The 13,228-nt window shown below is 38.3% G+C and overlaps 1 protein-coding gene across 4 annotated transcripts in view; it reads right to left on the bottom strand.

Annotated features, from left to right (window-relative positions):
* TPK1 (thiamin pyrophosphokinase 1) overlaps positions 1-13,228 on the bottom strand; it is a 289,743-nt gene that overhangs the window by 89,268 nt on the left and 187,247 nt on the right. For 3 of the 4 annotated variants that reach the window (XM_057365313.1, XM_057365314.1, XM_057365316.1), the window contains one exon: positions 12,926-13,072. The exons of the other annotated variant lie outside the window; for it this stretch is intronic. In XM_057365313.1, coding sequence (XP_057221296.1) covers positions 12,926-13,072 — 147 coding nt within the window. The remainder of the gene's footprint in view (positions 1-12,925; positions 13,073-13,228) is intronic. 4 annotated transcript variants of the gene reach the window in all.

Below are 13,228 nucleotides of genomic sequence, written 5' to 3'. Positions count from 1 at the left end.
AAAAAAGAGACGTTCATGAAGGGCATTACTGTTAATAAACTGGAAAATAGATGTTGCTTTGATATTTCTGCAGTTTCRCTGAGTGCTTGTGAACAGGAAAGGAGATCCGGAAGTCAGACAGATGAAACACCAAGAAATGATACAAGCATTATTAATTCAGTTGATATTATTAGGCTTACAGAAAATTGATAAAATATGTTTAATAGGGATGATTAACTACCTCCTTTATCTGCACAGGTTCTGAAGTGCACCTCTTTCATGGCATACATCATACACCAGAATAGCTGGGTTTGTTTATGATAACTCAGGCTGCTGCTCAAATGTTTTGCCTGTGGCCACCCATCTCACTCAACAGGAATACACCAGACTCTCCACATTCCTCAAGATTTCAAGAAGTGTGGATGGGTTAAGGCTGCATGTGGCAGCTTACGTGCCTACAACATGTGGAAATAACTCCCACAAAATCCTGAATGGAAAGGAGCACTTTATGCAGAGGCATACGGGGCCCTCAGAGACATACAGAGCCCTCCCTTCATGCTCTTCTAATTGCTTGGAAGCTCCAGTCAACATCCTGAGTAGARTGAACATCTTATCAGTTTAATTCTCAGTTCCCAGATTCCTCTAACATAAAGGAGAGAGGCCGCTCCTCCTTAAAAAAATCCCCAAGCTCACAGCTAATGAGCCTGCCTGCCTGTGGCATCATTGCTACAGAAGACTAATTCCAGAGCTTCAGCTGCTCTCACTTCACTCTGAAATGCATCCCTCAGTTAAGGAAAAAACCACTGGTGGTTAACAATAGAAGAAAAAATATACTTTTTTTTTCTTTTTTTTTTTTTTACCAGTGAGTCTTCCTCTTTTTCCTACCCCAAAAGAAAAGCAGTATCTGAGAAAGAACCGAACAATGTCACCTTGTTACAGAGAGATATACCTACTGCAATGCAGCTTTTAAATGCTTATATATAAAACCCTTTAAGTTATGAGGTAGGAAGAACTCAGACTCATAACAGAAGGGCACATTTCATTGCCAATACTGGTTAATAGAAGAGAATTCTACAAGCTAATTATTCTTCAATTTGATAATTTATTCTTCYGCCAGAATAAAAGGATTCCCCTTTGGGTGAAGCTCCTTCTTGTTCCCTCAGGTACCTGACACTGCTGAAATTGAAGGCTATAATTCAATTAACAATGGATGGGAACTCTTAATGAAAATTAACCATTCAGAAACAGATGTTGATGCCACAGAAATGCTGATACTCCCCACAAAGCTCCACTGGCTGTCATGGGGATGGGAAAATRCAGAGACATCTGAACTTGGAATGACATACCAGATGAGGAAACTATACTTACATCTGCAGATCACCGCTCAATTAAGTGCTTAAGCACATGCTTAGATTTCATTAATCTGCTTTGCCATATGCTTTCACTTACTCTGTACTGGTAACATTTCTAGCCAAAGGTGTACACTTGCACACTAGTGCATGCATGCTCCCTGATTGCTAAACCRTCTTTGGATACCTGAGATTTCTTACAGCATACACAAAAGCAATGCCTAGATTTCACAGAATCTCAGAATTGTTAGGGTTGGAATGGACTTCTGGGGATCACCTAGTCCAAGCTCCCTACCAAGGCAGGGTCACCTAGAACAGGTTACACAGGAACTCATCCAGGAGGGTTCTGAATGTCTCCAGAGAGGGAGACTCCACAACCTCCCTGAGCAGCCTGTCCAGTGCTCTGCCACCCTCAGTGTAAAGAAGTTCTTCTTCATATTGAGATGCAATTACTTGTGTTTAAATTTATGGACATTGCTCCTCTCCTGTCACTGGGCACCAACAGAAAGAGTCTGTCGCTGTCCTCTTGGCACCCGCCTTTGAGATATTGATATACATTAGCAAGACMACCTCTCACTCTTTGCTCTAAACATGCCCAGAATCTCTTCTCATAAGAGATGCTCCAGACCCCTGGCCATCTTTGTGGCCTCTGCTATAATTCTTCAGCAGCAACTTGTCTGGACACAGTACTCTAGATGAGGCCTCAYCAGGGCTGAGTAGAGGGGCAGGATCACCTCCCTTGACCTGCTGGCAGTGCTATTCCTGATGCACCCCAGGGCACCATTGGCCCTCCTGGCCACAAGGGCACKGCTGGSTCATGGACAATTTGTCACYCACCAAGACTCCCAGGCCCTTCTCAGCARAGCTGCTCTTCAGCAGGTCAGCCCCCAACCTGTGCTGGTATTTGGGGTTATTACTCCCCAGGTTCAGGACCCTACACTTGCCCTTGTCGAACATCACAGGTTTTCTCTCCACCCAGTTCTTCAGCCTATCMAGATCCCACYGAGTGGCAGCCAGCCTCCARGTGTATCAGCCTCTTGATGATCTGAGTTCCAGATCATCACCCAGCTTGCTGARGGCACATTCTATCCCCTCATCCTGGTCATTGATAAATGTGTTCAGTAAGACTGGACTCAGCAGATTCCTGACTACAGGCCTCCAGCTGATCACCGCCCTCTGAGCTCTGACACTCAGCCCTTTCTTGATCCACCCCACTGTCCATTCCTCTAACCCACACTTCTTATGCTTACCTGCAAGGACGGTAGCAGACGCAGTGTAATTACAGACGTCGTAAATAAAATGCAAAAGGAAGCTACATCTGTGAAACAGACTCCCTCYGGGCTGGAACTCATGCACACTGGAACTTTTTCAGCACTGCTGAAAAGCTCATGTGATCAAAGTTCAAACTGATTAAAGCCAGTGTCAGGCTTCATGTTTAAAAAACAGCAAATAAGGACAGTGTGAAACACAWTGCTGACAYATTAACAGCTTTTCAAAGTYTYATGTTCACTTTYTGTGGGAATATRGTTGAAGATATATAATCAATATARTGAGYTCTGATTCTGTCCCCTCTTCCACARTTTTYCCTTGTGRAAAACTGTTTTGGAATCTCATCAGATGAATGACTAGGGACTTTTTTTTTTTCTAATTTCATAGAGTCACAGAATCCCATAGGCAGGGATGCCATTCACTRGMCCTGGYTGCTCWKTGTCCCATCCAACTTGRCCTGGAACACTTCCAGGGATGGAGMATTCACAACTGCTCTGGGCAACCTSTTCCAGTGTCTCACCRCYYTCACAGCAAAGAATTTCCTCCCAATATCTAATATACCTACTCTCTTTCAGCTTAAAACCACCACCCCCTGCCTGTCCTGTCATTATCTCATTTGAGCTCAGTTTAGGGCCACTGTCTCTCATTCTTTTGCTGTGTATCTCAGGAATAAACCTACCTTCACCTTCTTCAAACCTCCTCACAGATMCTGGAAGATTGTTTTCAAACTCCTTTGCTTGCTTTTAACAGAAACATATTCACTCCAAATACCTCGATTTTARGATTAAGAGAAGGAAGCCTTTGCACTCCCCTGAAGGTCATTGGTCCAGCTGCACTGCTGACAAGTATTTTTGACTGGAGTTGATGTGAGAGTGACAGACACATTACAGCCTTAAAAGACAATGAAGAATTCAATCCCTGATCACCATCTGCTCTTGGGATATTCTGTTAGGGCAGAGAGAGTCCTGAAGTAATATAATCAGTTGTTATCAACATGAAGAAAATTCGGATTGACAAGTCAATCACTTCCCATGGCAAAGCGGAACAGTTCTGCCTAAATCTTGTTTATCAGTGTAGTACAGAATTCTCCCTAGAACCTCTGATATTACCAAATATTATCATTTTTCTGCCCTGACCCCTTTTTAACAATAAGAGTAAATGCTCAAAATCCATACAGTTGACACCACTGCCCTGGCAGAGTAAGAATTAACAGTGATACTGTAAGGGATTGCGAAAGCCTAAGCTATTTCACAAAGGGATTGAATTGAAGAGATAACATATTTTCAAATATAACTGAGGCCAGAATACAGATGCTCATCTTCTACAACTTCAACTACTGCCAGTGCTCAGATGTGAACAGAAAAGACCAATATTAAATTTACCTCTAAATGATTCTATAAACCCTTCAGGTCAACAATTAAGTGTTCAGCACTTTGATTTTTTTTTACTTTGTAGTAGATAATAATTTTTCACCTACTATCACTTCAATTTTTACTGTTATTTATATTCAGCCTAGGAACAATTATATTGATTTTCTCTGCTATATTTTTGATTGTATGAAATAAAATATTTTCCATTACTTTTCTTTCCTGTGAAGGCTCTGTTACAAATTACAGACTTCTGATATTTGTTAGTTTCCCCACAGAACTTTCTGTAACTCAGGTGGGGAGTGAAAAAAATCCCATACCCCTAAACTATCACTGAAATCCATTTAATATTCAAAGAGGAAAGTTGTTACTACAAAACTGGTGAAATTCACCTCAAGCAAGGCAGTAAGCTGCCTCCAGAAAGACAGTATCAGTGGGTAGAACAGAATCCCAGGATCTGAGAAATTTGGGCTAACACAACACAGCAGAACAGAGTTACAGCACACAAAAATAACAGGTTGATGCAAAGGCACACTGCAGYAGGTATCACCCCAGCACTTTGCATTGCTGAAGATCAGGCCACTTTGGTCATTGGTACAATAAAATAAAGAGAAAACACTGTGAGACCCAAGAGGAATATGATTTATGAATAGATGAAGCCAGAATGACTCGGTATTGATGAATTAATGCTTCATAGCATACTATTGTAACTGCTGGGAGGAGACAAATCCTGGGAAACATCTTCAGGGCAGAAATTCAATTTTTAAATTAAAGCTAGAACRTTTTAGACAAAACTAAACTACAAACTTAAAATGTACTGGAAAAAGACAGTTGATGTGATCCCAAAAATACCCAGAAGAAAAACAAAAAAGGAAAGTAGAAGAAACAAGATTAGATAAAGAAAGTAAGATCTTGCAGTGTGATGGCTACTTATTGAGAAGGATGGCCTCTGATAAGGCAAAGGCACAGAAAGTTAATAATTATTCCTCTGRGTCCCTTTTCTTTTTCATGTCTAATGGTTGACCTTGAAATTCAAAACATTACATTACTCCTTTAAAGTGTTAGATGATAGACAAATATTTTAAATCATAATCATAAAGATACTACCAAATCAATCTGAAAAGAATCAGTTTATGACACCTTCATACAGATAAGGATTTGCATAACTTTTCTTTTTTAAAGTACRAAAATATGTCACACTGTAGAAATACAAAGCTGATTAAATTATGTACAGAATAGTTAAATCTTCTCACCAAATTTGGAATCCATATTAACAGTCTTCTAATGTGCTTTTGCCTTTTTTTTTTTCTTTTTGGCAAAAAAATCTATTCACAAAAAGCTTAGGAATTCTTTGGCTTCCTGGGAAAAAACCCAAACTAAACTGGAATGACCACACACACTCTCCAGCTTTGTTCTGTTCAGTTACAGAATAAAATGAACACACAGCAAGTGAAAATACATCTGTGGTCTTTCTCAGCTTACCAATATTTTCAAAAAAAGGCAGCATTTTACCAGCTTCCTACTGTTGTGCATCAGCTCCTAACAATAAGCAAATGCCAAAGATTTTGCATTTTGCTGCTGACCATTTAATCTAAAGAAGAATTGTTTTATAGTACACAAAATTATTAATACAACATTGCACACAAAAGCCCAAAGTATCAGATGACTATAGAAAGAAATTTGCTAAGGGAGGAGACAAAAAGATGAATTAAGATTTTGAAGTTTGGGATTAAAAAAAAAAAACAAAACAACAAACCAGCACTAAGATAATTAGCTTTGTAACAGAAAGCTTCTTATGGTTTCCATAAAGAAAAAAAAAACCCAGATATTATCATATTGACATGATCATATCACAATAGCTAGGGGCAACAACAGAGAGCAGGAATCTCATTGGAAGAGTTTCATTTAGGGCCAAGGTGCTCCTAGATGATCATCTATCAGCTGCTGCAGTGAGTAATTAAAAATCTGGACAAAAATAAAAAAAAAATTGCGAGCAGAATTGTTGACACTTAGCAAGCGCAAGCTATTGATTCAGAATCAAATTGGATGACTTCAGAATTTAAAAATACCTAAGATCCAATTAGACTCCTTACATCACCTTCTCTTGCAGATGCCATTAAGATGTGAATTTAAAAGCAGCTGTGTGATTATCATATCCTTCTATAGATTATGACTTGTTTCTTARCAATTATGACCTGATGAAAATCTCACTTAGTAAAGACTATTCTTTTTCACTYGGCCATGTTGGTTTGGTATTTTCCTTTCTTGTCTGAAAGATAAGTAAACGGGTTACTGACAAGTTAATAAACTGATTTAGATTTTTTTTGTTGTCTGTCTAAGCAAAGGCTGTAGGATGAGACTCTTAAAAGAAAATATTTTACATATGTCTTCCTTATACAGGAGTAATCAATAATTATTACATGACATCCATAAAGTTGATGCAGGTTGCACTTTTAATTGATGCTAAATAAACTGTTTAAAAGGATTTGACTATTTCAAAAGCTATTTATTATTTCTATAATTCTACATAAGCTTTGTATACTTCATGCTACACATCTGCTGATGCTGGAAWAGAACAAAGTTACAAAGAATGTGTTCAGTTTCCTTTGGTAACAGTGAGGAACAAATAGCAAGTAAATGTTTTCCAGGTCAGAATGTTATGACAAATATTTATTAATTTTGGATCACTGATATCCAGTAAAACATAGAAGTCCTGCACAAACATGGAGCAACACCACTTCATAGCCATGGATTTCCATGAAATAAACCTGAGTCCTTTATGCCTGCAGCATTATGAAGGTCACATTTACCCAGGCCCACTACATTACCTTCTTATTACATAAGAATGACTGAATAATCATTAGTCCAGCTGGATTTTTCCAGGAAAGGATAAAAATACAGACTCTAGTTTAGGTCTTATTTTAAGAACAAAAGTTGAGCTGTAACCAAATCCTCAAAGTTACTTATCAAAGAAGGAAAAAGAAGGAAACTAAGGTAGCTAAACCAGCAACATAGCAACAGGTTGGTTTTTTTTTTCTTCTTTGTTTTGCTTTTTTTTTTTGTTTTTTTTTTTTTCTGAGAAGCCACTTCATGTAATACCAAAATTCTGGAGGCACAAAACCCCTTTCTGCAAGGTTTTCTGTGAAAGAGTCAGGCTCCCAGAGCAGGGTTTGATTAAGACTTTCCCATAGCTAGTATTTTAGACATTGCAGTGTTTCTGTCCAGCTGAATGGCTGGCTTTCTCATGGAAAAAGTCACAAAAAGATGTATTTATCAAGAAGAAGAAKCTGTATGTTTGTGAATTCCACAAGGAGCTCAAGGCACAGAGACTGACTGCTTTGTCAAGTAGATTAAGTTCCAGCAGTGCTCTCGGAGAGAAGATATCAAACAGGAAACAAAGCCTTTCAGGACAATAAGCATTGCAAGTACTAATTCTATGTTTAAATACTAGGTAYATGTTTACATGCCTTCCTTTAAAACTGTGATCTTTTTGCAACTGAATTTATCCACCAATAATACATATAGGAAAAGSAGACATTAAATGTCTGTCCTGGTTTTGCTCAGTCCAGTTTTTCGGTGGTGGGGGGATGGAAACCAAGAAACCACAAAGATGGCTCCTGTGACAAAGTTCTAGAAGCTTTCTCCTTCTTCTCCAGCAAAAGGAGCCCTGCCCCCTGTGTTTTAGAGCCAATCCATTGTGGTGCTGAGGTTGATGGACAGGCTGCTGGTCAGGCCTGGGCCAATTACACAGGTTGGTTACACCTCTGTGATGACGTATGGTGTTGTACTTAAGAAGGATTCAAAACAAGATAGAACGTGGCCACCATTTAATTTTTAGGTTGTTAGTATCATGCACTGGGGAAAAACAGAGCAGGAGGGTGAGATGAATGAAAAAAAATGGAGATCCAAAATCACAGTGAGGAGAAGACAGGTGCTGTGCTGTTGATGTGGTGCTCAAACATGGAGAAAACAAGCTGTTCTGGAAAGGACTATTTCTTCAATGGGAGACCTCTATAGAAAAGAGAGGCCCTGCATTYGAGATAAAAAACCTGGCCTTTGAGGACTGGACTGATCATAAGCCMAAAGAGAGGCAGAGGCGGTACAGAACTGATCAGATAACTCACTCTTGAAGTGCCTGCAAATTTCAAGGCACTGGCTGCCAGAGAAAAAAAAAACTCAGAAGCTGAAGGTATATACCCTGAACTTTCCATTAAACTTTACAAGCATGGACATAAACCAAATCAAATAACACTGGCACAGAGAACTGCAGCAATAAACCCCAGCAAAGTTTCCACTTTTTATACCCTCTCTCACATCCACTGTAGTGTCTCCATCTAGGAGCAGATCTTCATGCCAAGCCCCTCTGTCTGCACCTGTAAATYGGTTGAGGTAATTCCTTTGGAACTCAAGCCAACCAGCACAGCAGCTCATGTGCATGTGGCTGTTCTCTCTTGGCCCCGAGATAAGGTGGTCCCTTCCAAACACAGCTCCTGGCCTGCGCTAAACCCAGACGCCATCTGTGAGCAGGATGGCTGGCTCCCACCAAAACTCAGCTCAGGACTGTGCTCACTAATTATCTGCACAGCTTCCTGTATGGCAATGTTTATGTCAATTAAGGGCCTTGCTAATACTGTTGTTACTGTTACCACGATCCTAYATTCCTCCCCAGTGCAGGGCTGRGGATGTAATGGCATTTTGTAAATAMCTGAATGAGCCTCACAGTASCCATTCRGAAAAGGACATGGGTTTTACCCAATTTACAGTCCAGGAGACGGTGAGATCAAAAGACTATSCAATATACTTCTCTTCAAGGAAATGGTGGTAAAGAGCCAAGAATAAGGGATGGGATTCTCGATTCTTATTGCTCACATTTAGCTGCTGGGCTGCTGCCTATGATGTTAAATTATTCATCATTTCTCACAGGGAAGGCAGGCATGCACTCACAAGAAAAGCTGGGTGCAAGAAAAARGGTTATCAAAGTATTCACACACTCTTTCAAAAGAGTTAGTTAACTGACAAAAATTTGCTGCTGTAACACATTTTCATGTGTAGGCAGCAAGTCGTCTCTACGTCCTAGGGCTGGAATCCTGTGTGGGGAAAACTGAACTGYTCAGTATATGTAAAAGACAGGCCTCATTAACTCTTGGACATCTTCTCATTTCTTGGTCATAAATCCTATTACCTTGTATTACAAACTGCCATAAARCTCACAGATAAAAGATAATATATGCTCGGTGTACAGAAGCTAATGTTTCTGTACTCCTGAGAAGCACACAACCAGAAAATGAGAAAGTATGTATGTGAAAGCTTAAGCCATTCATATTGAGCATGGCTAGCATGATAAACACGACTCTAAGGGCCTTATGCTCTTCAGYCAGGGTATAGTCTAATGGTAATTGATATTACCAAATTTCAAACATGTATGAACTCTTGCATAAAATATGCTGCTCATAAAGACTGATTACTCTTTATTAAAAATTCAGGCTTTCCTCCCTCCTCCACTACASAAAGAAATATGACATATATTCAGTATACAGGCACATTTTCTTCCTTCTTTTTTTTTAAAAATTCCAACCATCACATTAGAAAATGCTTCAGAACAARCATCACATCCTAGAATTCTTACAAAGTCTCCCTATTTCTGACTCCTATCCTAATTAGTGTTGCATGGCACACAAAAAGTAACAGCCCTTGGAGTTGGCAGAATCAAAGGCAGCTCAATCTTTTATTTGCTTTTTCTCTGAAGCAATTTAAAGTCTTCAGACTTTGGCACTGATTTTAACTGTGTTTGTTATCTGCTCAAARGAATATTTTGCTTTAGTGAAGACTGAGCAAAAGTGCTCATTTAAGCTGCTTGTCATTAGTTTTCCTTTACCATTCAGACAGGAGAAAATTTTTCACTGTCAACTTATAAATTCTGTAGTTACAAATGATGTTCTCATTGTTTGGGCCCTTCCATAGGCACAACTCATTTCATGCCTGCTTTCTTTTCTTAAATACTTGTTTAGTAGTTTGATATATATTGGAATTCATTTATCTAAATTTAGATACCTGCYGTGTATATATCTACATTTCAGCCTCCCACTGAATTTCTCCATAGAGATCATGGAGACAGGTATTTATGAGATGTAATTATTCCCATCTTTTTTATCTTTTCCTTACAGGATCTCATCCTTAAAGGTCAGATATGAACATAAGAGAGTTTATKTCCTTTTAKTTTTCTTCGTTTTCCATGCCAAAAYATTTTTATCTATATATTTCAAAAACTTRTACTATTTCCATCACTATTTCCCAAGAAATGCCTCAATACTCAAAGTGCTAATTACTCCTACATTCAGTACTTGGATAATGTTATTGGCTAATAAAAAAAGGCTTTGTTTACCTGGTCCASCTTGCTTGGTAGTCAGCAGTGGAGCTCAAATCAGGGATTGTCCTTGCTGTCCTCCTATTATCACCCTAAATATTTTTACAAAGTCCATCAGCATGTTTCCTATAATGCTGTGGACCCTTTAGAAATGTGTTAAATATTGACATATTTCTTCTACTGTAACCCTCTATACCAATGTTGTAACAATGTGAAATTGCTCTCTTTCAAAGCAAATAACAGATCTTATGATGCACTTAGATACCTACTCACACCATCCTCCTCTCAGTTTCTGCATGAGGAACTATAAATTCAGCAGCTTGACTTGTTACTCCCCTTGGTATCCTTCCTAGGGCTCTTATGGAATTAGCAGTTTATCTGCTGTATCCAAATATTTTAGATTCTGCATCGGTACACATGACAGAGAACCACTCTCCTGCTATACTAAATAGCTAATGTTATTTGGAAGCAAAAACATAATTATGTTTTGCTCATATTTTATTTAAAGAATCCAACAAATATCAGATTTTTCTTCCCAAAGAGAGAAAAGTTTCCAATCTACATTTATAGAAAAAGCGGCATGCTCTCAACTTTATCATTTGCATTAGCATTTGAATCACAAAACCTTKCTTCACTTATTGCACAGTTTCCAGAAAAGTCATTGCATTTGGAAAAGTCAGTGGGTCTCCCACTGTGTTAAAGTCTCTCCTACCTTGGTTTTAAATTACAAAAGGGAGAGGGGGAAAAGAGGGAATGTCATGATTGTCGCTGTTTGCAAGAGAAAAATATCAGGCTGAACCCCACAAAAATAAAAACCAAATCCAACAAAAAAAAAAAACAAAAAAAAAAAACCCCAAACAAACAAACAAACAAAAAAGTTTCCAAGCTTAGGAGACTTGTTTCTTTCCATTTATAAACTACTCACTTTTTAAAATATAAACAGCTATGCAGGACTAATGTTATTACCTGGAGGTACTGCAACAGTTGACTGAAGATGCTGACAATAACAGGTTTAAACCAACAGTGAAAAGTAATTTTGTGTCAAAATTAGCACTAAGATTGTTCAAGTGGCCTGCCCCTACATATGCCCCTTATTTCTTTATATGAGAAATTGCCTGAAGTTTCCTGTGGAACTCTGCTCATCTACAAAAAAATATTAAATGCTTTTTGTATGACATTATTAAAAAGAACAGAGATGTTTCTGGCAAACAAAACAATTAGCAACCTCCCATTTCTATTTAAAATGCACAGACCATGATTTYTTTTTCTAGGTTTTAAAGGGTTTAATTATTCATGGAAGACTTGTGAAAGCAACCTTAGGCATGACATTTTAACGCACTTACAGAAAAGGTGAATGAAAATAATTAGAAGACTTTCCAGTCTGAGAAAGAGTTTTGTGAGCTAAACTGGAAATTCTACACCTTATTTCAGCTCTTCAACATATTCTTAAAAATACCCCAAAGGAAATTTACAGTAGTCAGTGAAGTACTGCACTCATAGATCAATCACAAGCGACTCCTAACTTTTAGATTTTAACCACAGTTATCCTTCAGTTCTCTTTCCCCCTCACTCTGCTGCCTCTATCCATTTAGCTGTGCAACTAATGATCAGAGTAATTCTTCATCATACTGGCAAAAGAGCTCCTGTGCCTGCTCCCTTTCCTGCAGACACAGTGCTTCAAATTGTTAATAGAGCACCTGCCCCTGTGGCTTTAAATCTATAATCTCATAGAACCTCATTAATGCTTTTCTCAAATTACGATAAAGCACATCTGGTGCAAGGTTTTGTCAAATTTACCTGTGAATGTTWTTCATTTTAATGAATAAGCTTTCCAAAAGAAATTGGAAAAGATAGGTAAGCTTTTAGAAACCTTGCCAAGGGAAAAGGTATTGTCAAAAGAAAAAAAAGAATCACTGTTAGAGAACAGTGTTTGATGTTTAGATTTGCCTTTAATTTAAATCTCAGAAGCAGAAGATCAGCAAGATCTTTTGTGTGTGTTGTTTTACGAATCAATAAATGCAAAAACAGATCTGAAAAACCACAGAAATAACACATCTTAAATAAATTCCCTCGCTGATGCTAGATGGATTCCCATCATAATGAACTGCACCACTCCGACTGCATAAGAGCTCTGCCTGATGTGTGTGTCAGGAACTACCTCATAACATCCTCTTACATATTTTCTTTTCCCCCTCTTATTGCAGACATCCTTCTTGCTACTTAACATGTAAAAGGACTGTGTGTTAAATTTAAACTTACTGGAATCTTGTTCAAAAAGTTTGGTTTTTTTGGGTTTGTTTTTTTTTCCATTCATAATCAATACCTTATATTTACCCAAATTGAGCTTTTGTACTTTCTGGTTTTCTTGTTTCTCCCTTTTCCAAGAAATCTATTCTGAACAAATTAAACACAATCTTTTCCAAGGCAGGAATTCAGAGCCCATCATTTGCTGTCCACTTGCCTGCAATGTATTTTATATTTCAGTTCTGACCCTATAGAACACAACTGAGAAAGTGAGGATTTAATGGTGCAAAACCTATGGTACCAGGGAGAGTGGAAGGTCAGTTTTATTATGAAGCAACTTTCCCAACACTTACAGGTTGCAGCAGGTAAATCAGCGAGCAATCCTGGATAACTATCACTGGAGAAGGAGTGATATTCGTTGCATGAAAAAGCGTTTCCACTGATGCCATTGTTTGGTCAAAMCGTCCTCCAAGTCCTCCCAAAGTCACAATCACATCAATCTAAAAGACAGAACAAACACAGTCACCAAGAAAATTCTAAGGAATGATCTCTAGACCATGAAAAGCCACAATAAAATCACTTTGGGAGAAAAAGAAGGAAAAAAAATAGCTACTGACTGTAGAAAGGCAAATGTCAAATACAGTTATTTACTCCCA

The sequence above is a fragment of the Malurus melanocephalus genome, unplaced genomic scaffold (assembly GCF_030028575.1).
Source record: "Malurus melanocephalus ecotype Western Australia unplaced genomic scaffold, MMel_1.1 scaffold_51, whole genome shotgun sequence".
NCBI lineage: Eukaryota > Metazoa > Chordata > Aves > Passeriformes > Maluridae > Malurus > Malurus melanocephalus.
The sequence above is the reverse complement of the archived record's forward strand: the minus strand, read 5'-3'. Positions and strand labels throughout refer to the sequence as shown.